The following is a 23,391-nucleotide window of genomic DNA, read 5'->3' on the forward strand; positions in this document are numbered from 1 at the left end:
CCCGAAGATGCTCTGAGATGTTAGATAGAAAGCACTTTGACATAATAATAATGGATTGCATTTATATAGCGCTTTTCGGGACCCCTCAAAGCACTTTACAATACTACTATTCATTCACTCTCACATTCATACACCGGTGAAGACAAGCTACAGTTGTAGCCACAGCTGCCCTGGGGCAGACTGACATATCGCGCCATCGGCCCCTCTGGTCAACACCAGTAGGCGGTAGGTGAAGTGTCTTGCCCAAGGACACAACGACCGAGACTGTCCGAGCCGGGGCTCGAACCGGCAACCTTCCGATTACAAGACGAACACCCAAGTCTTGAGCCACGATCGCCCCACATACAATAAATGTGCCTTGGTGAATTGTAGAAAATGCTTTCTGTGCTAAAGTGCTATATGAAAATACTAAATATCAGTGCTCCTGATTCTGTTGGGGTGAATCCATGTGGAAGCCATTATTTTTTCATTGATTTCCCTTATTAAATCCCAATGACTCACAAAGGAGGATATGTGAATGAGGACTACATAAAAGAGAACAAATTGCGGACTGATCAATATCTGACAGCTTTGGAGTTTGCTTATTTAGTTAATACTGCAGAACCACAGGCACACAGATGTCTGTTTCATCCTCCGTCATGCCTGCATTCAAACACCTGTACATTGTGTTTGGAGCGCAGACGTGCACTTTTCCATCACACAACTTTTCTATCCCTCTCTTCACGTATCACAAGCCAGTGACACACACAGACTGGCGAACGCACACAAAAAAAGTACAAAAAAAGTAGAGTGGCACATTAGCAGGGGGCTGTTAATGAAGTGAGTCCCTGCCAGCAGTAATGAGAGCGCATATTTAACCACATTAACATCCCATTCTTCTTCAGCGGTGCATAAGGTAGGGCATGACAGCGCTCACAGTCAGACATATTAGAGTTATTTGTTGCAACATTGATCCAAGCATCAGGAACCGACTGCTTTACTAGCAGAGGGGACGCAGGGGGAATTCTACTCTGATGCAGGGTAAGTTCTGTGGATTCGCTCTGAGCTTTGTTTGTATTTGTAGTAATGCTTTGAGAGGGTTTGTTGTTTGCTCTGGTGTTTTCTTTTCATGAGCATCACAGGAGAGACTGTGCTCATCCAAAAATTAGATATTTACTCCCCGAAATGAAAAACGGGGGGAAAAAAAACTTGCCCTAAAAGTCATCAAAACAACCACTAGAACCGTCATAAGGAAAAAGTGTTTGCATGCATGCAAATGTGAGCGCGTGCTCTTTATGTGCTCGCTGTTGTGCCGCACTGCACAGTTGTAACCCCTGCATCTTTTACTGGCGCTGCTTTCGCAGTCGCACCCTGACAGTGCATCTACTTTTGCTTGCTCTCAACAGGCAGATGCCAGTTATATTCTTGATGTGCCATAACCCTAATGAGTGTCTCTGCATGCAGGGCACATCATGTGGATACTTGGCCATGAAATGAAAGCATAATTACACCAGGGAAGTGCTTTTGTCTCTTCATTTTCTCTCATCTTTGCTATTCTGTGCTCGGTTGCTCTCAGGTGGCCCCCAGTTCTTACGCGAATGCACTCAGGGGCAGCCTCTCTCTGTCTCTCCATCTTCCTCGGTCTTTCTCGCCCTCGCTCGCACGGGCACACATGTAGACTCCCAGCACTCTTTGTAACAATCATTGTCAGTGCAGGCCAGGAGAGAGTGAAAGAAATAGAGAGGAAAAATTTGAGTGTAGACAGGCTTGAGTCCAGGATAAAGGTCAAACAGATTGATGCTTCTGAAACACTCGGCGCAAGGACACAGGGTTATGACATCTTATATCACCACTGTCTCCGCCGCCAATGCCATCAGCGTTGTCTCCATCAGCGTGAGTTTTATATTACCAGTAAGTGGCGAGAGGTATCTGACATTCCAAGGCTTTCGCAAATTGTTCTCTCGACAGTTTGAGTTGGTATTTCTCTCTCCCGCGCAGGTTTTACTTGGAGATGAATAGGGATGTTTAAGTGGTGGCTGGGGATGCCGTCAAATCGTCCTTGAGTGTCATACAATAGACACAAAGCGGAGCAGAGAGGGGCGAGAATAGGAGGCGGAAAGAGATAAGAGGGAGAGGGTTAACAAAGAGGCTGTCAGAGACTGAGGCGCTTTGTCATTGTCTGGAGCATTTAATGAGCAAGAATTAAACAATGACACCCTGTAATAACCTGAGAGCAGTTTGTGTGTGTGTGGGTGGGTGTGGGTCGAGGTTTGTGTGTTTGTTTGAGCAACACTTCACCTTGTCTTTTGAGTGTTTAACTGCTATTAACAACACAAGCCAAAATTATGATCTGTAATGAAAGCATACTATCAGTACGTAAGCATAGAAAACAGCTTCACTTACGTGATATTTTTTTGGTTGCCTGTCAATCTCTGCTGTCATCTGTCCAATCCAGGGGTGTCAAACATGAGGCTCGGGGGCCAGAATTGGCCCTAGAAAGACTCCAAATGAAATGAAATGAAAAAAATGTGAAAAAGCGTAGAAATCTTGGACTTTTTATTGTGTTTTAATAAATGTTATAGTCTCGGGGATTAAATATGTATTTGATTTCTCTACACTGGCAGAAAGAGCAGTTTCACTGGTCCGGCCCACATGAGCTCAAAATGGGCCCAACGTGGCCTCAAACTAAAATGAGTTTGACATGCCTAGTACATTTAATTCATTAACTTTATTCTGTAGAAACCCACAAGGGGCCGCTGAAACTCATTCACGCTAGCATTGGGCAAGAGGCAGGGTTCACCATAAACAAGTATGTCACAGGACCTGGTCTCTAATGACAAGCAGTGAAATAATCTGAACAGGATAAAGATCGCTGCTGTTTCGCTGACGATCTGTGAGGTTTCACTTATGCACAGCAGTTCTTTAGGCTCCCTAACACAACTCATGGTGTGTGTGATTTCAACTCCAACAGAGTGGTCAGTGTAGCTGTTTTGCCAGGTGTTGCACTCCAGCGCAGGATCAAGACATCTGTGACCAAGAGGATTACAAGGTTCAACAGAGTTAGATGTTAGCAATACGGCTACATAGGGGGAAATGAAAATGCTATAATTTAAATGATGCAGCAAATATTTGGGAGGTTTTGGAGAGTTAGTGAACACATAGGTCCCAGTTGGCATATGGCCAATTAAAAAAATCAACAACTCTTTATGCCTTGCATTAAAACTGGGATTTTCAACAGTACAGAGAACTGTAAATTTCTGCAGAAATTCAGGTTAAGTAATATTCATTGAAAACTTGCAGGAAATGATGGGTACTGAAGTAGAATTTGAATTTCTGGCAGTTTTACAAGCCTGGCAAAAACTACAATACCTTTGTGAAACATTTGCAGTTTGATTTTATGTTTTCTTAAAAAAAGAAGCAACAAATACAAGCGCATCCAAACGAGTGTTTGAGATAATACCATCCACAACAGGGACAAGGCACTGCAGCGTGTTCAAAAACCTCAGCCAAGGCTTGGATCCGGAAGCTATTCTTGTAGGGTCATAATGTTTGTTACGTCCGCAGGTTGGTGTAGGGGTAAAGAGAATAACACAGTACTAGATGGAGAAAACGAGAAGACTGTTTGGGTCAGTTTGAAATAGTTTATTGCCACAATATTGAAAAAGGAAGAATAAATTAGCTTTAGGGAGAGCTAAGGCCAACATTACAAACAAAACAGCTGCAACTTAAAACAAAAACCCCTCAGCTGACTAACTTAGTCACAAGAAAAGTTATAATTTTACACATCAACTCACTAACAAACCACGGAAAACCAGGGAAGGAAAAAAATGGCAGCTCATCTACAAGCTTCCTCTCGAAATGTAATAGGTGATTAAAACTATGGTGTAGCTGCGCAAACACCTACATCGTAACCTGATAAGCGCGTCCCTGCAGCTGTAACTGCACATAGCATTGACTGTTGTGATCGACCTGTTCAGTACAGTTGATTTCTCCTGCGTATTTTAAGCTACTTTTTTGCTGTAATTTTTTAATTTATCAGTAAGAGAATAGTAACCACAGTAACCATTACAGCAAATTTTGGAATAATTATCTTAGTCTCAGTATAAAGATTCACAAATGTCACATGCTTTATTTTACAGTTTTATAGCAGTTCAACTATATGCTATCCAAAAATCATCACTAGTTGTCTTTGGCAGTTTGCAGTTTTGGTTAATATGCGCTCAAATATGGGACTTTGCAGGAGCATTGGACTATTACTTCTATTTTTTAACTAGCCAATACTTAATGAATGCATCACAAATTACAGACACTGAATCACTTTGATGGTAAGAAAGATCGGTTTAACTTTCAAGCTTTTATCTTTGATAGTTTCTGAGATACAGTATTGAAATATTGCCAGATTAAAAAAAATAGACATGAAAGTGGGTCAATGGACCATTTTTCAATGAAAAACATATCTTGAAAACCATTTGATATGTGAAGCAAAAGCAATCATTATGAATGTTCACATTTTTTGCGGTCGAGGAGAACGCTTGGTTGAATTGAGACTGCAAGGTAAACATTAACTCTTTATATACAGTTTAAAGTCTTTTATGGAATTGTAAGTCTTATATTTTGCCATGCACATGATAATATAATCTTAGTTTTAGCATATTTAGTATATTTGCATGTTGATTAGCACTACAGAGCTGAGGACAAGATGATTGGTCATAGGCCCGCTGAGCAAAATAAAAGTAGGCTTCTAGTAGAGAGTCAATAAACCACCAAAGACATTAGAATTCATGCAGTAAATGTTATGCCTATATGTCTAAAATTTGTGGAGACATTTCTCTATAAGCCAAAAAAATGTCAGCGAAGGAAAATCCTGTGATAACACAAATCAAATTTATTGTCCAGGGACAAAGAATGTGTACAAAATGTCATGGCAATTCACCCAATAGTTGTATTCAGATTTTTTGACCTGGACCAAAATAATGGACCAACCATCCCATATTACCTCTCAGTGGAGCCGCCCTGCTAAACACAACATTAAATTGAAGAGATAAGATGTTCCTAAGCAGCTCATCTACTGGCAGTGGTACGTGGAGTAGTTTAACCAAAATAGTTCATGCTGGGGAGGAGCAATAACACACACACACACACACACAGTATACGCACTTATTTGATTTATTGTTCTATTATATTTACATTAAAGTTGAAGTTAATAGCGTTTTGCACAAAGCAATGGTGAAAAGACTGAATAATAAAAGGGGCACGACTCTGTAAAGACAAAACCAGCTGACAATCATCTGTGATTTGGCCCATTTTTATTCATTATTTTGTTTATATTTAGTCTTTGCTGCTGTGCGTAGTAACGAAACAACTTACATGGTTTCTCTACATGTTTTATGAATCAGTGCTCTTTTTTTTTTTACCACAAATACAATAGAAGGGAAAAAAAGAGGTTTTACGCTGTGATTTAGGCATTGCAACACCTACTGTAGGATTGCAATGCAACGTTCACACTGAACAGAACCAGAAGAGGCCGCCCACATCTGCTAAAAACGCTTCTTTGTAATTGTTTAAAGGAGCAGCAAACATGGACTCGGTGTATTTACTCATTTTGATTACAGAGGGACCCACGCTGAAGCCAGTAAACTATACAGGAAGTTAGCTGGAACATTTTTAGAGGTACATAATGCAACAAAGGCCCATAGAATGACAATCCACGGATAATTCAAATGTTTAGTGCTGGAAAAATGTAGTTTTTGGAACAATTTTCAATTATTAGGTGAAATAATGAGCTCAAGTAACTTGTGCAACCATGAATGATGCACATACAAATTCCCAGAAACCTCCCCACTCGCCTCATCTGTCTTGACAAACACACACACACACACACTTGCACGCAAAATAAATTGAGCACTAGAGTGTTTTAATGAGCATAATCCTCCATGTTTGAATCTAACAGCCCAGTAAAAGATTTGGCCACCCAGTTTCTCTGCTTTCCAGCTGATTCCAATTAGATGCTCCCATTAAATAATATTGTAATGCAGTGGTTTACTGAAAAGAGACCAGGAGCGAGAGGAACAGAGAGCATTAAGAAAGCTTCTCATCTCCAGAGGTTAATCTTCCATTTTCAGCCTAATTTACAGAGCACCGGGAAACATGCATGCAGCAAGAATGTGAAAGAGGGGGAGAAAAACCTAGAGGTAGTGAGATCTCAGAGGGGAAAGCAACAATACAGCAAAAGAGAAGACGAGGGGCACAATGAATAGCAAGAAACTATACAGATATTCGCTGTATTTACAGAGGAAAATAAGGGAAGGGCCTCTGTGCCTACTGGATCCTAACCATGCACAGCACTGCATGTAGCAGAGACATTTCATTTGCTCTCTATTTGAGTGGAAAATGATTGGTTGTGATCCAATCAGACTGCCTGTCACTGCAACGTCTGAGTGAGCGAGGGAATATGAGGAAACATACACGGACCAGCCTACCCTGCTGCAAGCATCAATCTCCACTATCAGATTAAACACACTGAAATGAAGCCAGACCAACTGGTCGATATGCAGATCACACTGCTGTATGTAAATGATGGAGCGGCTGCCTCAAAGGTGGACGGGAACTCTTTGCTTATGACCTAAACAGCTATCGATAACTGGTACCGTTTAGATATATATGCCTCAGTTGTTATGTCACGGGATCAGATGTTTATTTCTTGTAAGACAAAGAGGATTTGTAGGGTGAAGGCATCATAGAAATGTAAAATGAGTCAACAGTAACATTGTGAATATGCTGAAATGGGTCAAGCTGAATGCGGCTGATCTGAGGTCTTCACGCAGCGTGTTGAATCGCAGCCATGAGGAGACATCGTCTGCTTCACACACACCAACCAGGATGAGGCTTTGTGTCTGGATACACAGCACCCCCTAGAGGATAATCCAACCAAGGCCCACCCCCCCAACCCTTCCCAATCCCCCAACCCCCCTTTTGTGTGTGCAAGCGTGTGTGAGACAGATTGAAAAAGGGAAAGCAAGAGTGAGGAGATGTGTGTGTGTGTGTGTGTGTGTGTGCACGCTAAGCGCTAGACTAGGCTGAGCTGAGAGGGAGACTCAGTGACTTTATACTCCTGATAATCTGGATTAAAACCCTCTGGGACAGCATTAAACACTGCCGGCTGGGCATTACATGCACACAGACACACAGTTACACACACATGCTATATCCCTGTGTGTGTTTTAAGTCTACACCATTTCTCTCCTGCGTGCCGCATTTATGTGAATTAAAATGAAACATATTGTGACTCTACATATGCCGTTTGATCTGAGTCTTGTAGTATTGAACGTTCACTCCCATTTCATCCAAACACCTCAAATAAAAAGTTGTTATTTTACAGAGCGAAACATTTCCTCAAAAGCTTTTTGACATGGCCGCTACTCCCTCCAGCGCCGAATACCTAAATCCTTTCATACACTTACACCACTTTGACGAGGAGATTCCACCTCAGAAGTGCCGAGCGATGTTGGTGTTTGATGAAGCTGATGGGAGGGATGGCGGGTGGGTGGCTCTTGCTTGGCCCAGTGAGAGTATTAGGTTTGATTGGATTGGGGTTGGGGATTTGTGTATTAGACTGAGATTACCATGTGATCCAGTATTTCGCAGGGAAATCCACACAACAGCGGGAGACAGAGCTTGCGGCTGGAGTCCGCTGACCTCCTCTAGGCCGCCTGATTCCATTTTCTTCTGCCCTGTCTTGCCAGGCTCTGGCTTTGTTTAGTGTTTACTTATTCTTAACGTTTATTTATTCTGTCCTTGGCTTTCTGTTTTCTTCTGTGGCATCCCTGTTTGTATATTTCTGTCCATTTCGCTTTGCTCCGTTTTAATCCGCTGTATGGCGATCTGTTCTGCTCGACAACATACTGTTTTGGTCCTTCCCTTTTGATTCTGCTCTCCTGCCTCTATCCACTCCAGTCTGTTCCATTTCATTATGCTCAGTTTAGTTCAGTTCTGGTCACTTCTCTTCTGTTATATTACATTTTCATTCCATTAATCAGAAAACCAAACGCAATTCAGCCTGATCCAGTTGGTTCGGAAAGTCATTGCCTTTAAAGCCTTCAAAATGATTACAAATCAGAGCTGCAGAAAAAGAGGGAAATGCATTTATTTGCTTTGTGGCAGTGAGTTATTTGATAAGAATGATACCCTCCCGCTCACTTAACTTAGCACAAAGACTGGAAAGTGGCATGTAAGCCCTGCAAAGATGGCAAACAGCTGTCCAGACCTTTATGGTCAGATATGAAAGAGTATAATGAGTTTCTCATGTGACTCCTTAAAAGAATGCCAAAATCCATGCTTTTTTTTTTTTTTAAATATCTCGGACATTTCCTTTGAGGTTTAGTGAGAGCATCATAGTTACAGGAAAAACAATCCTTACTTCAGGGAGGAAAAATCCAACAAGCATCACAATATCCGATGTCAGTGCAACATTTGTTCACCCGTCCGGCCACCATGAAGTGTTTCTCTGTGAACTGTCTTGGCTCTGCAACAAAGCCACTACTCTGCCTGTCCTTACTGCAGATAAGCCTTATCATTTCAGGCTTTGTGAACTGCATGTGAAAATGTGATAATTTTAAGAGGCCTTTCTTAAAACAAGTAACGATGTTTCGACCAGTTTCAAACACAGCAGGGAATTCTTAATACAGCTGAGATTCAGAGACATATAGCATATTATATTACATATATATACATATTAGCAATGTGATGTACACTCACTAGCCACTTCATTACCAGTACCTGGCTGGACTTCCTTTTGCCTTCAGAACTGCTTCAGCTGGCGAGAGTGCCACCTGCCGTGGTCTTCTGCTGCTGCTTGTCATGTATTAAGAGATGCACTTCTGCATACTTTAGTTGTAATGAGTGGTCAGCTGGGTTACCGCTGCCTTCCTGAGCTCAAAGCAGTTTGGCTATTCTCCTCAGAAACTGTCATCAACACGGCTTTTTCACTCAGAGAACTGTCGCTTGGATCTGGATATTTTCTCTTTTTCAGTCCGTCCCTTAAAAGTGTAGAGATGGTTGTGTGAGAAAGCCACAGTAGTTCAGCAGGTTCTGAAATACTCACACCAGCAGCAACAACCATGCCACATTCAAAGTCACACAACTCACCTTTCTTCCCCATGCTGATGCTCTGTTTGAGCTTGTTTTGACCATGTCTCCGTACCTAAATGCATTGTGTTGCTGCTGTGATTAACTGATTAGATATTTAATAAAGTGTCCAATGACTGTGAGTCAATACATGCACAGAGGCTCTCCCCACTCGGGTTAAGATATCCCCCATTGTTTTTTTTCTTCCTTTTTTCCTTTTTCCTTATTTGAAATGTTCTGTATAGCCAATTTTGCTGTCGAATCATATTACTTTTGCTGCTGTACCCAACTAATTCCCCCATAGGGATCATTAAAATTTCATTTTATCTTATCTTAAAATTCTAATTTAACTTTGAGTCCTCACACCTTCACTGCAGATTTTCACACAGCTCCCACGTGCCTTGTCTCAGACTCAGCAAGAACCACAGTTGACTGCCAGAATGCCGACAAGACAGTACACACTCTGCACTTTTACTGTTTAACTCCGTGGAACTCTTCTTTCCATTTTCTTTTATTGTTTCTCATCTGTTCTGTTGCCCAAGAAGCGTCTTTAATGACTAAAGTTGTGGGTAATCTGATTAACCTGACCCCAGTGGGGGAACGTTAGACTGCAAGTCTCTAGCTTAATGCTTTTTTAGTAGTGCAAATGGTATTGTGCATCTGGTGTACTAATCTGTGTGCTGTCAAGGTTGCGTGCAAGCATGAAAGCCCAGGAAGATTAGAGTCCACAATGGAAATCAAGATTCAGTGACAGGAGATGTGTGACAACTCTGTCATAAGCCCTGGACATGAATCCATAGTGTTTACAGTGGGTCAACCTCACTCTCTCCTCCTCTCTCTCTCACTACACAGAGGTAGAAGTATTGGGCCTACAGAGTGGGTCATTGATTTTCTGTCAGCAACGCGTGGGCTGAGCGCCTATTAGGCCAGGACCAGACAGACGGACAGATGTGCGCACACACGCTCACACACATTTGATGTGCCACCGCATGCATCCCAATCACGTCTGGGATACAGTTTAAGATTTTCCACCATGCATTTCTCGTGTTGCAGTAGACTTCTGAAGTTTAAAGACTGCCACACCAATTTATTGTAACAGCTTGAGTTCAGGTTGGGTACTTGAAAAGTAGCTTCATATCAGACTATATTTCTCATTACGATCTCAAGTTGCAGTTGTTTTTCACCCAGCAAAACACAGATAATGTGAACCTGTAATCTCACCAAACCGTGACCTCACTGGCACTGACACTGTGAGGTGGGCTACTTTTTCTCCACACTTCAGATTTGTAACATGGTTTGTGCTAAAATTAAGACTTTTATAGAGGACCAATCTAGGTCACCCATGGGATGACCCTTAAGTAATTTTCTCAGACCTGATAAAGCACAATTCAGGATCACAAAAGACCTTTTTGATAGGATGTCTGTCACTAGTAATTTTATGTCACCACATCCGGTTGCTAAGTGATAAGTGATAGCATATGATGGGTCCAAACTACTCTGCATTCATTAACTCTGTTGTCTTTTTAATGTGTTTTAATGCTTTGTATCTTGATATATTTAAGCTGAACAAGCCCCTAAAAAATACTTCTCTGGGTTTTTATTAGCACTATTCATCTGTAGCACGTTTTAAAGCTCAGTTTTTAAAACCTTATGATGTAACTACAGCCTAACAACTCACGGTTTGATGGTTTGCCAGACACCAAATATTTGATCAGGTCAGAAAAGAATCACTCTGAGGCTAAAAGAGATTTCAGGAATTTTTCATAATGAGTAATCCAAACCATGCAGCAGTACAATAATGACTCCTGACTGAAGTTTGGTCCGTTTAAAGCATCTTTTTCCTGTCACGCGATTGCATTTGTCTCTCTAACCTTCGAGAACCCTCATGTTACCTTTTATTGAATGGAAAATAGTAAGCTAACCATGTATCATATGCTAGCTGCTGCAACTTCAGTAACCCTACAAACATCACTGATATTTTGTTTTCTGTCTTCATTTATGTCCAAAGTGATAGCAGAGCTGTACGTTTTAGAAATCCCTCAGTCAGAACATGATACATCATCTTTGGATGGGAAAGCGAGCTAACTCCCTGCTAACTTCTAACTCTGTTCATCTTCATAAGTCCTGTTTTCATGGATGCCTGGATGTTAAATATTATTGTTACACCTGGAAGAGCAGCCAGATCATTTTATTAAAGATGAAAGAATTTAGACAGTTGTTAACTCTCAGTGATGCCACACTGTTTGTTTGACTTTGGGAACTGAAGAGGAGTTTGGATCTGATAACAGCTGTCAGACTTAAAGAGCAGATTGATGGAGAGCCCAAAAAATGATTGTAAATATGAGCAAAAACCCCAAAAAGTTGCATGTATTTCCATCCTCACATGTTTGACACAGTAATGCCATTTGATACATGAGTTTTTGCGATTTCTAAATCGTCACTGTGATTTTTTTCCCTTGAAAAACAAAAAATCAAATAGCTTAATACATTTTTAGGCAATAAACTGGAAGAAATTGCCAGATATAGCAAATATAAATGCAAATTATATATATTATGATCTAATTTACTTTTAAAACATTGTCAGAATGTTAAAAAACACACTTGTTTGTTTTGTTTAAATAGAATTTTGTGGCATTTATTTCATGGTTTAGGCTTTAAAAGGTTAAATTTATAGTATTCCTGCACTGCATCACGTCATTCTTCCTCTCTAAACTTCAAACACTTTCACTCCCTCTCTCTCTCACTCTCTCTCTCTCTGAAGGACATTTGGTTGATTGATGGTGGTCCAGGCGTTTGTTAAGAGGCTCCAGGTGGAAAGCTGTTATCAGCTGTAGGCCACAAGATTACCTCCAGCAGCTTTCTGCTCAAACTTCTCCCCTTTAAATCCTCCCATTCACAAGCTGCTCCCAAGATGGCACACAAACATGCGCACGCGCACGGCCACACGGCTCGGCGGACTTTCACTAACTCATACACATAGAGACGCAGATGGCGACATACACCCACAGAACAGATTTTGTCTTTGATATTTTTCCATTATATTTAATACTCTTTTTTTCCCCTCGTCTTTTTCTGTTCTCCTCCATTACTTTTCCATCCCTTAAGTCAACAGCTTTAAGTCAACACTGCAATGTCGAATGTTGACTCAAAAAAAAGAAAAGAAAAGAAAAAAAATCCTCAGTGTAGACTACTTTGGCTCAGCTCTCTTCTATGTATTGACCATTGGATTCAATCTGCTTTACCTGCTCCTGTCACTCTGCCTGATCTCTAACCATTAGGGCCGTTAAAATATTAACAAAGGGTATTTTCCATCTTGCTCTTTGAGCACCGCTCTGTGACAGGTCTGACACTAGAATACGAGAAGAGGCTTAGGCCTTTAAAGAATTTGGCAGCAGCAGCAGCGAGACCCAGTGTAGTCGCACCTTTCACCTCCAGCCTGCTTTTGGCAGGATTATTCAATGCAGTGGAGGAGAAGGGAAGACTAAATGGCATTTTATAATCTATCTATAAAAGCAAAACTGGCATCATTTTGTCAATTAAGGTCAGATTTCTATTCTCAAATAAGACCAAGGTTCATTTTTTAAATGTTGTCATTTTTCTTGGATTGTTGGCGTCACTCAGATTCGTTATAAGTATGTCTTATTTGGGATTTATTCTAAGCTCTTCACATAATGTCACTTCCAGCATTGAGGAGTTTCTGTTAGTCAACGCAGTCTGCAAGAGCTGAGTCTGAGGAAGTGAGTCTGACAGCCTGGCAGAGACACAGAGAGACCTTGCAGGCTGCTAAAGGGCAAAATAGAGGGGGCTGCAGAGATTGGCAGCAAGATGGATACATGGGCTATTATGCAGGCAAAGGAGATAAAAGCAGCCAGGTTGAAAGACAAAAGTGCCATGAAGTCAGAGGTACAACTGTATGAAGGTGACTGGCAGGTTATAGACAAAAAAAGACATAAGACGTGTGAATAGCCAAAAAAAAAAAAGAAAAGAAAAAGAAAGGGCTATTTGTTCAGTCTGAAATGGTATTTTTATGAGTATGGGGTTTGGGATTCAAAAAGATTAAAAAAAAGATTAGGAAAAAAGAGGGCAGAGGAGATGAGAAAGTGAGCATTAAATGGCTTCATGCACCTGTTTTGTAAAATGGAAAAAGTTTGACAGGCATGCATTGTATTTCATATTGAAAAGATGTCAATAGGTAAAGTGCAAAGATCTCAAGGACACAGCTAACCCATTCTTAGTCCACCGTCTGCCGATATCCTTTTAGATCATCACCAGTTTTCGTGTTGTTTTGCACCTCTAAACAGCAGCGCTTGGACAAAATAGTTCCAGGGGACTGCCTCAGTGTAAGTACCCCCTAGCAAGGTCCTCTGGGAACCATATACCGTCTTTTTTTCTCTTTCTTTTCCATTTACATTTGCATTGCTAATAGGGACTCGGGAGTTATGTAATAGCCAGCCAGCAGCTGTTAATGCAAGATCACCCCTTGCTGTGGTCTTTTGCATTCTTGTAATCCTGTTTCAGCCTATAGTGTGCGCTGGATGCTTATAGTAGTATTTACATTTTGCTCTGAGAGACTCAAAATCAAGGTCAGTCTCTGAAAGAGATGCACTTTTCCAGTATATGCTGTGCTAAAACACAGTCGCTTCAGTGGTCAACCATAGCAGTTTTTCCCAACCAGTTTTCCCTAGCGACAAGTAGTTGCCAAGGGGGTCACTGGCCAGTCTGGGCCTCTGATTGACGCTTTAGAGATCATTTACCCAGCAGCTGCCATAAACCTCTAGCAACCACTCGCAACCAGTTGGGAGCACTGATTTTTCCCTCATGCCTGGTAGTTGTCTAAATTGTTGGAGACTGCTCTCTAGGCCTGTGTCACTGAGGCCTTATTCATTTGATCCTTCATCATCACCACGATTATCACTCGTTCCAAATAGCGGACGAGTCAGTGCTGTAGGTGGTAAGTGGTCACTCGTCTGTGAAACGTCAGTAGTGCAAAATTATCTTGGTACAGAGTTTACCTTTTTCTTTATCATGGGCTCATTGAATCAGCCTCAGCTCCAGCTGTTAGCTATCCTAGTGGTGTGTCTGTAACAGGAAATGTAGGATGGACTGTCATCCTAAATAGGTATTTGTGGTCAGGTATGCTACCATAAAGAGTATTTATAATAACTGCAACAACACCTGCAAAACTGTTTGCAGCAGAAACTCACAATGATTCTATTTTAAATCTTCTGCAGCCAGACTTATTTTAGGACGCTAGACCTCAGTAGGCCACATCTGTCAAAGGAGGTGATCCCTAAAATTGGACACAGCATCTGCGCCCGTCCTGCTCTCTCTAATTTGCATGCTCTTCACTGCTCTAACCTTGATTCGGCTTCAGCAGTGACTCAAACCGGGAGGAAGGTTGAGCACGAGTAGGTAACAGACAGGAACAAGAGGGGAAAAAAACAAAAGGCGAGAAAAGGGAGACAGAGAGAGGGGGAACTGATGACGAGAGGAGAGGAGACATACGGACAGACACAGTCCAACAGATGGAGAGCTATGGGGATATTTGGAGGATACATGAGGCAGTTATCAACCTATTTGGTTTCTTCTACAGGAGCGCCCAAGTGTCACTAATGGCAAAGTAGGGGCTGGTAAACACATTTCTGTGACAGCACGACACTGCTGAAAAACAAATCAAACTCTCTTCTCGCATTTCACACCCTCTCAACCCTTTTCTCTCTATCTCTCTCAATTACTCATTTCTTGCCGCTCTGCCTTTCTTCCTCTCTCTTTCTCTCTTTTTCTTCCAGTCTGTCTTTGTCTGGTCATCTCTATCTCCTTCTTCCTTTCTGTTGCTTTGTCCTCTTTACTAGCTTCACCGTCTCCTCTGCGCTGTGTACACCCAAAAAAATGAAAAACAAGGCCATATGTGTGGGGACAGCAAGCAGAACTGCACTCCTGATGTTCCTGTGGAGGCAGTAAAGCGTCTCTCTGCAGGCCGCGCCCACTTCAGCCGTGCTCAGGACATGTGGACGGTTGGCAGGCTCTGCAGCGCCGAGCGGCACGGTGGCTGCTTTCTGGCTGGGTGTACTGTGATGAGACTGGGAGTATAATGAAGCTGCTGGGTCCTTGTGTAGACTCGCTACCCCATGTACAATGGCTGTCTGAGCTGCTGGTGCAGAACAGGATGGAAAGTTTGTACGGTTTCACTTGCAAGAGACTAGGATAATTTGAAATTCTAATTGTCAGAGAATTTTTATGAAGGCCAAATTAAAATGGCCTGATTCCCCATTGATTATTACATGCACAACATGTAGTAATAACATTGTGCTTTCAAGAGGCCCAAAGGTAGCTCTAACTTAGCCCTCAGTAGCCTAAAATCTTTTTTAATACCCTATATCAGGGGTCCCCAATCCCAGTCCACGAGGGCCGGTGTCCCTGCAGGTTTTAGATCTCGCCCTGGGTCAACACACCTGAATCACATGATTAGTTCATTACCAGGCCTCTGGAGAACTTCAAGACATGTTGAGAAGGTAATTTATCCATTTAAATCAGCTGTGATGGATCAAGGACACATCTAAAACCTGCAGGGACACCGGCCCTCGTGGACTGAGATTGGGGACCCCTGCCCTATATGTCCGATGGCCTCAAAGTAGCATATCAGCATCAGTTGGAAGCATCAAAGCCAGTGTTAGCCGCTCCTGAGACTTCTCCTTTCTTCACAGCCTTAGCTTGGGTTAAAATCATTTAAACACAGAGCTCACCTCCTTCTGACCTTTCCTTCAGGAGAGCTTTACACACGTGTGCGTACGTGTCACTTCTTTTCACACTCATTCCCTGTTGTCCTTCAACTTATCGATCTAGGAGTTACATTTTCTTTCTTTTTTTTCTTTGTGAGGGGTCAGAGCACAAGGGCTAACTTACTCAACAGTCTAAAGAGAGCACTGGTATTAGATTAGGAGGACTTTAGATTAGGTATTAGAGACTTATTAAGGGTGTCACATGACATTGCTTGCATTTTGGATTTCTGTTTTCACAGCAGACTGTTTTAGTAGACTGTGCTCTAGTGGCACCACATACAAACAATATTTTTCTATAAAGAAACAGCTGGAGCATCAGATTAATTGGATTCATTGATTAACGGGCCAGAGGTAAGCGATATGACTGGGTATCAAAAGTTCATCTTAGAAAGGCAGAGTTTCTTAGAACCAAAGGGGAGCAGAGATTCACCAATCTATAAAAAACTGTGTATACAAATTATGGAGCAATCTCAGAATTATGTTGGTTAACATAAAATTATGAAGACTTCATACATAATAAATAATATCATCAAAATGTTTAGAGAATCTGTAGAAATCTTTGCGCTCAAGGGAGAAGGTAGAAAATCAGTAGTGGATGGCTGTGATCTTCAGGCCCTCAGGTGGCACTGCATTTAAAACAGGTATGAATATCTCATGAAATCACTGCATCGGGTCAGGAATCAGTGGGAACACAGTTCACCATGCAATCCACAAATCCACATTAAAGTCCCATCGTGCAAAGAAGGAGTCATATGTGAACATGATCCAGAAACACTGCTATCCAAAGTTTTAAAATAGACTGAAATTCTTTTTTGAAAAACAGATGCAGCATCCTCCAGACTAAAGAGGAGGAAGAGCCTGCATCTCTGATGGTGTGGGGCACATTAGTGCCTATGGACTTGCAGCTTCCACATTGGAAACGCTACATCAGTGCTGAAAGGTATAGGACAACATATGCTCCCATCCAGGCTGCGTCTTTTTCATCGAAGGCCTTGCATATTTCAGCAAGATAATGATATCCCGCATACTGCATCCATTAGAAAAGCACGGCTCCATAGTGGAAGGTGCTGAACTGGCTTGCCTGCAGGTCACACCTTTCACCAGTTGAAAACATTATTAAATAAAACATAGGACAAAGAAGACCCAGCTAGAATTTTATTTCAGGCCAGAATGGGACAATATTCGTCTCCCAAACGTTGAACAGCTGGTATCTTCAGTTCCCAGATGTTTGCAGACTATTGTTAAAGAAGAGGGCTGCTACACATGGCCCTGTCCCAACTGTCAGACACATTGCTGCCATCAAATTCAAAATGAGCAAATATTTTTCTTAAAATTGTGCATTGGAAATAAATGATGGGATTCTGAGATTTGAAAAGTGTTCCTTTCTGAAGATTTTTTTGTAATTCAGGTTGTATGTGTAATCTATTTAGTTTTATTCACATGGTGCTGCAGACTTTACTGTCAGTTCAAGGCTTTTACTTTTGATTGTAGTCACATTAATAGTATTAGTAGCAGTCCTGGTAATTTGTGCAATTATTACTGGGTTGCCAACAAGGCAAAGAAAGAAACTGCCCCAGTTCCATCTGGGATCCATGCAGTTTACTCTGTCAGTTCAATATCTTTATATATATATATATTAATATATTTGTGAAGCACTTAAGTTCAAGATCAAGTAAATAATCGTTTGTTATGGGGGGGTTTTTGTGTTCCCAAGGTGCAAAAACACAGAGAAAGTTGCGCATTTGAAATCATGTTGTTGAGATCCATGAGGTGTGTTAGGGTGTCTCAGCGTTCACTGCAGTCAGTGGGAATTTGTATGCAATAGGGCACATCCACATAGAACAAAGGTTGGGAGGTCACAGGTGTGTCAGGTATGGTTTCTCTTTATGACTGGGTCCCTCTACGCAAGTTATTTTTGCTGTGAGCACCACAGGAGACAAAGAGGGCTCTATTTAATTGAGTTGATGTTTAATTATGACATTAAACACGTCTTAGAAATTCATCCACTGTCTCCATCTTCTTTCTTTCTTCTTTAACAATTATCTTTATCTCATGCAAACTTTGATTCTGGACTATATTTGTCAAACATCTTCAGTCAAACAAACTTTAGGATTTAAGCCCAGAACTGAGCAGCGAACAGAAGGAAGACTCTAAGGCTGGACGTTTCACTAAGTAAAGTAACTTTGATGCCGTGTTTACTAGAAGAGGCTTAAAAACAGTTGTGAGTTTCATAAAGTATTTAGTCACAGAAAATCTATATTATTCCAGTGGAAATAGAGTTCCAAAGCCACAAGAATGCCAATTTATCGCACACGTTAAAACACAGCTCAAATGCTCAGCAGAGGCCTTGTGCTGGCACTACTTTACTCTAATTCTGACGGCGAGGCACAGTTGCTGTTAGCTCCAATCTCTCCTTCTCACATCACACCCTGCATGCATTCTGTTATCAGGAAAGGTGTCAGAGGAATGCGCTTAACACTTCCACCGAGCGGTGTGTATATATGTGCGTGCCCATATTTAGCGAGGTGACACTTTGGATCGACCGTGCGCTACTACTGGGACCGACGCCAGTGTGTGAGGGGTTACATGGGTCACTAAGTCACTAAATACTGCCGAGGGGAAGTCGGTAGGTGGTTGCTGATGTTTACAGGGGCCCTTGGTAACACCTACTCAGCTGACAGCGTGATTGTGCGTGTATGAGCTAGTGTGATTGTGCTAACCTCTTCCTGGATTTCCATTCTTCCGAGGAACATTAGTAACAGACCAAAACACTCCCATCTGCCACTGCGCTGTCCTCGGATCTGCCTCCCATCCTTTCTTCTCCCCTTGTTTAATCATCTCAGCTTCTCCTTCTCCAGCCGCTCCTTGTATCGCTTTCCAGTCAGTGCCTCTTGTTTTCATTTCGCTTTCAAGGTTTCTTTTCTGTCTTTTGAAAAAGGTCCAGTCATGCTTTTTGTTTCTTTTTTTTTTATGTCCCCTTTTTACATTTCCTGCTCTCCTCATTCTGTCACTCGCACCACCTGCTCTTGTTGAGTTGTCCCTTTGTAGGCTACTGCCATCCACTCCTGCCTCTCTCAAGCACACACTTTCATTTCCTTGCACATTTTAAACTTGCATATCGGATTATAAAACGCCGCCACTTGTGAGCGCTCCCCTCGCTTCTGCCTCTGTCTTCGCGTCTGAACATCTGTCTCTCTCCCTGTTTCTTTCCCTCTCACCCTCTCGTTCGCATACACAGCAGCGCTGCCAGCGTGGGGAATGGCAAAACCGAAAACAATAAACGTTATCACAACAGCCACTGAATTCAGAGAGATAAGAAATTCATTAGGCGCCAGCTTGCTAATGACGTGCAAAGAGATGAAATTATGGCAAGGACAAAAAGGGTGTAAGGGATGGGGGCTGGAGGAGGAAGGAGGAGAGGAGGTGAAATGAGGAGGAGCGCGGGGTAGAAAATGTTCCTGAGGATGGTACACCATATCGTAATGCGCCAGCTCGATTGGCTTGTGACCTCTGCGAGTCAAACAATGAAACAAGGCTTCACTTGTATGACAACAAGCTTTCTCTTTGTGTTACTCTCCGTCCATCTTCTTCCCTGTCTGTCTACTGTGGAGCTGTGCTCATGCTCACATTCACTTACTCAGCGGCTACTCAAGGTCGAGCGAAGTGACGGCCTCCGTTTACCAATAAGAGAAGTTCACAACCCTTTGCCTTGGTTCAGCACAGACAGGGAGACAATGAAAGGGAATCTGGGTGTTTCATTTGAGCACTACTATCCACCTGCGTTTTGTGCTGAGGACAATAAAGCAGAGGTCCATCTGTGGCACATCAAACACAGAAAACCATAATCCCAATGTCGGAACCTCAGCTTGCTTAACATCCCCTCTAAAATGCACACACACGCACACACACATCATGCATACACATCCACCATCTGGTGCCAGTCCTGCCCCATGTTCAGACCCCCCTCTGTCCTGTGCTGGATTACCCTCTCAGTATTTACATCTTCCAAATCCAGCCAGCAGCCTCTGATAGGGGCCATCTGTAATCTGAAGGTTATATTTGCTGCATGTGTATGTGTGTGTGTGTGTGTGTGTGTGTGTGTGTTTGTGTGTGTGTATATCGGCCTGTAATTTGTTCCTGCTCAGCATGGGGACAGTATCAGCGTCCGTGACATCTGTTCAACACAGGGCCTACACAGCAGAACTGAGCATATCATCTGCACTGTGCAGCACAGGGATAATGCAGTCTCACACACACACACGCACACACACACACCTACCCCACATATATTGCATGTGCATGGGTGCAAGTGCAGAAGCGCATGAATTCAACAAAAACTGGAGTGTTTCACAGGTGTTGCAAGACCTTTTTAATGTTTTTCCCCCTCTTTGCTTTGCTCATTTCTCCTTGTGTGAATTAGTGTCTGCTACTTCTGTCTACTAGGATATTTACTGGAACCTGATCTGTCCTCTCTGTTCCTCCTTATTCCAATTAAGGATGAAAAAGAAAAGCCAAAATAGATAAAAAGGGATTTTTGTGTTTGTGTTCAGAATGTCATTTAGGGACATTTAATCATATACTTGTGATTCTAGGAAACATCAAGAAGAAAACTGAATAAATGTGATTGGCTTAAGGAAAAATAATTAGACTGCCATTTGCTATCCTCTTTAAAAAATATATATATACATATATATTTTTTGTTTGTTGGTTGGTTTTTGGGTTTTTTAGAACTCAAGACCCTGCTGGCTAAATGAAGGTCAAATGACATTACATAGATTAGATTTAAGCATTAATTTAGTCATATAATGCATTTAATTTACTATTACACTTACAGATGTCTACAGACTAGAAGAGATTCAAAAAGGAATGCTGATGCGCAAAAGATATTTCAGTAAAATGCTCAAAATAAAATCAGCAGAGGCCAGGCTTTTATAAGCTTTTATTTTTTAAAACCTACTGAATCCTGTATTTGCGAAAATACAGCTAAAAAACGTCCTTCATCCGAACCTTTCTGCCTGCATAAAGCTACTTTCGGCTGCAGGTATCTTTCTGACTCAACCCCCAAAGGGATCTATATCTCCTCCCGGAATCAAACCGGGGATCTTTCACTTGTTTGGCAACCATTAAAGTCCGTAATCTTTAAAACTCCATGCCTAAACAAGATATTATACCTCTGCACCATTTTTAGCTCCTACCTCTTTGGTAAATTATAATACAGTAGCTTCATATATGCATCTGCTTTGAAAAGCAGAGATTGCAAAAAGATAAGCAGATGCATATGTGAAGTATATAAAGGCAGGATAGTCAGGAGTTAAAACGGTGAGGACAAACACACAAAAATCGTTTTTAAAAATGATTCAGATGTTCTAAATACAGCTGCAAGAAAAACTGTTTTGAAGAAGTGATTTTTAAAAGAAATCACTTCTTGGACTTCTGCCCTGATGGGTGGCAGTCACCACTGGATTTAAGTTTACCCTTTAAAACAGCCAGAAGGGCCTTGTCTCAAGATCGAAGGTCGTCATTTCAGTTTTCATATTTAACCCCCCCAGAAGTACTTTAAAAGTAATCATCCATCTATCCATCCTGATGCTTATCTAATTCAGGATCACAGGTGAGCTGGAGCCTATTCCACCTGTCACAGGGTAAGAGGCGGGGTAAACCCTGGACAAAGCCAAAAACTGATCAGTAAATTATTCAAATCAATTCTTAAATAATCAGGAAGCAATGGAAAGTGGCCAGACTGAGGTGATGTAATGTTGTCTGCTAAAACCAGCAAGAAGCCTCTCTGAAGCAGCGGGAGATGAGAGAGTGACTTCACGTGTTTTACATCTTTTATTTTCCTGTTAAAGCTCGAGCTGACAGTACTTGCTAACATAAGGAGCTCCTTTGCACCTGCTGAAAACATTTCTTCAGGCATAAAAATAGAGAGCTGTCCATTAAATTACATGTTTACTTGAAATCTTTTTCTTTTTTCTTTTTTAAATATTATTATATTTGCATGGATGTTTGCAGGTCATTCATGTTGCATCCATGTCTATGCAGATGAGTGTGTTTGCATGATAGCCCTGCCACTGTGCACATCTGTGTGTGCTCTGATGGTAAACTCATTCCCACTCCGTTCAGAGAGAAGCCGCAGCAGGCAGCAGAAAGGTTCCGAGGCTAAATATTCACGTTTGAAAGTCCGCCATTCCTCGCTGATGTTGACAACAACTTCAGCAGAATCCAGAGAAGGAGAACAAAAAAACTGGAATAAATTTACAGCTCAGCCGTCGGATGTGTCGGAGATGAAGTGATGTTCTCTGCTGAGATGAAATATGACGGCGAGGGTGCCTAGTTGCATTTCCTGCCTGGCACAGGAAGAGCCCATCTGGAGTTGAGCGCTGGATGTACTCTGTTGTTGTGTTGCATGTTGCTGTAATGGCACTTCTCACTTCTGTTGGTGTTTTTAATACTGTTTATTATTATTATTACTGAAGCGACATGCAGGCCAGCTTACAAAGACACGTGAGAGGATATCGTTCTCATGATTTAAGATGCTCTGCCGAAGATTAGATGGAGAAATGGACAAAAGGTAGGGTGTTTATCATGTGTACCGGGGGGCTGAAGAGCAGTGAGACGCTGGCTGGCAACTGCCCCATATGACTGTCACATCCCACCCACCACCCGCCAGAAAAGCAGAAGGAAGCAACTCGTCATCGCTGTGACAACCAACGCGTGACGAGAGGAGGGAGGAAACTTATCCATCAAAGAATGATGCAGGGATGAGTGCACTGCTCGAGCTTTCTGCACACACACACATACACGCACACATGAACACACACATAATGCTTTCATATTTCATTTGGGTCATCAAGAGCAACTGTCTCCGAGAGGAAATCTCTGACTGAATCTCGTGCTTTCTCCACTCAACAATACAGTAATGTATTTTCCTCCTAATGAAGTGACTGTAACCCCCCATCGGGCAAATGTTCAGAACACAAAGACAAGCGGGGGGAAGCATTAATTCAAGTGCGAGCTAAAAACACCCAAAGCCAGAGACAATTTGAAGGCAAGTGCATGCATTCATTTGAAGGAAATTAACCTAGAAGCTTAAAAACAGCTGGTTTATACATGTAGATTTTTTTTACTGATAAAACTGCATGGTTACAATTTGATTACTACCACACTGCCATACAAAACGATTCTTGTGCTGTTGCAGTCTTCTTCATAGTTGGAAAACCTGCCTGCCAGTATGTAAAGAATAAAAAAATCACAAGAGGAGGTTTTTTGCTGAGGCTTTAATACATGTACAAACAAGGTGTATAAAACCTGAGCATTGAGCACCATCCAGTGGAAGCATGTGTGTTTAGCACTCACTGAGAGACTTGAGCTGCACAAGGAAACTGGAAAACATAATGCATGAAGGCACTTAATTATAAAAGGGTCTCAAGGGTTTAGTGTTTTGTAGCCGTACACTCTGCTTTACTCTTAAAGCTGCTCTAATCCATTATTTTATAGCACGCAAAACTGT

General features: G+C 41.9%; 1 protein-coding gene across 1 annotated transcript in view; it reads left to right on the top strand.

The window, feature by feature from the left end:
- Positions 1–876: 876 nt before the first annotated feature.
- The window catches only part of LOC100704118 (uncharacterized), a 34,173-nt gene continuing 11,658 nt past the window's right edge, over positions 877–23,391 (top strand). The window contains exon 1 of the mRNA XM_025901099.1: positions 877–1,020. Within this exon, the coding sequence (XP_025756884.1) occupies positions 1,014–1,020 (7 nt within the window). The 5' untranslated portion in view covers positions 877–1,013. The remainder of the gene's footprint in view (positions 1,021–23,391) is intronic.

The sequence above is a fragment of the Oreochromis niloticus genome, linkage group LG19 (assembly GCF_001858045.2).
Source record: "Oreochromis niloticus isolate F11D_XX linkage group LG19, O_niloticus_UMD_NMBU, whole genome shotgun sequence".
In the NCBI taxonomy this organism is placed as follows: Eukaryota; Metazoa; Chordata; class Actinopteri; order Cichliformes; family Cichlidae; genus Oreochromis; species Oreochromis niloticus.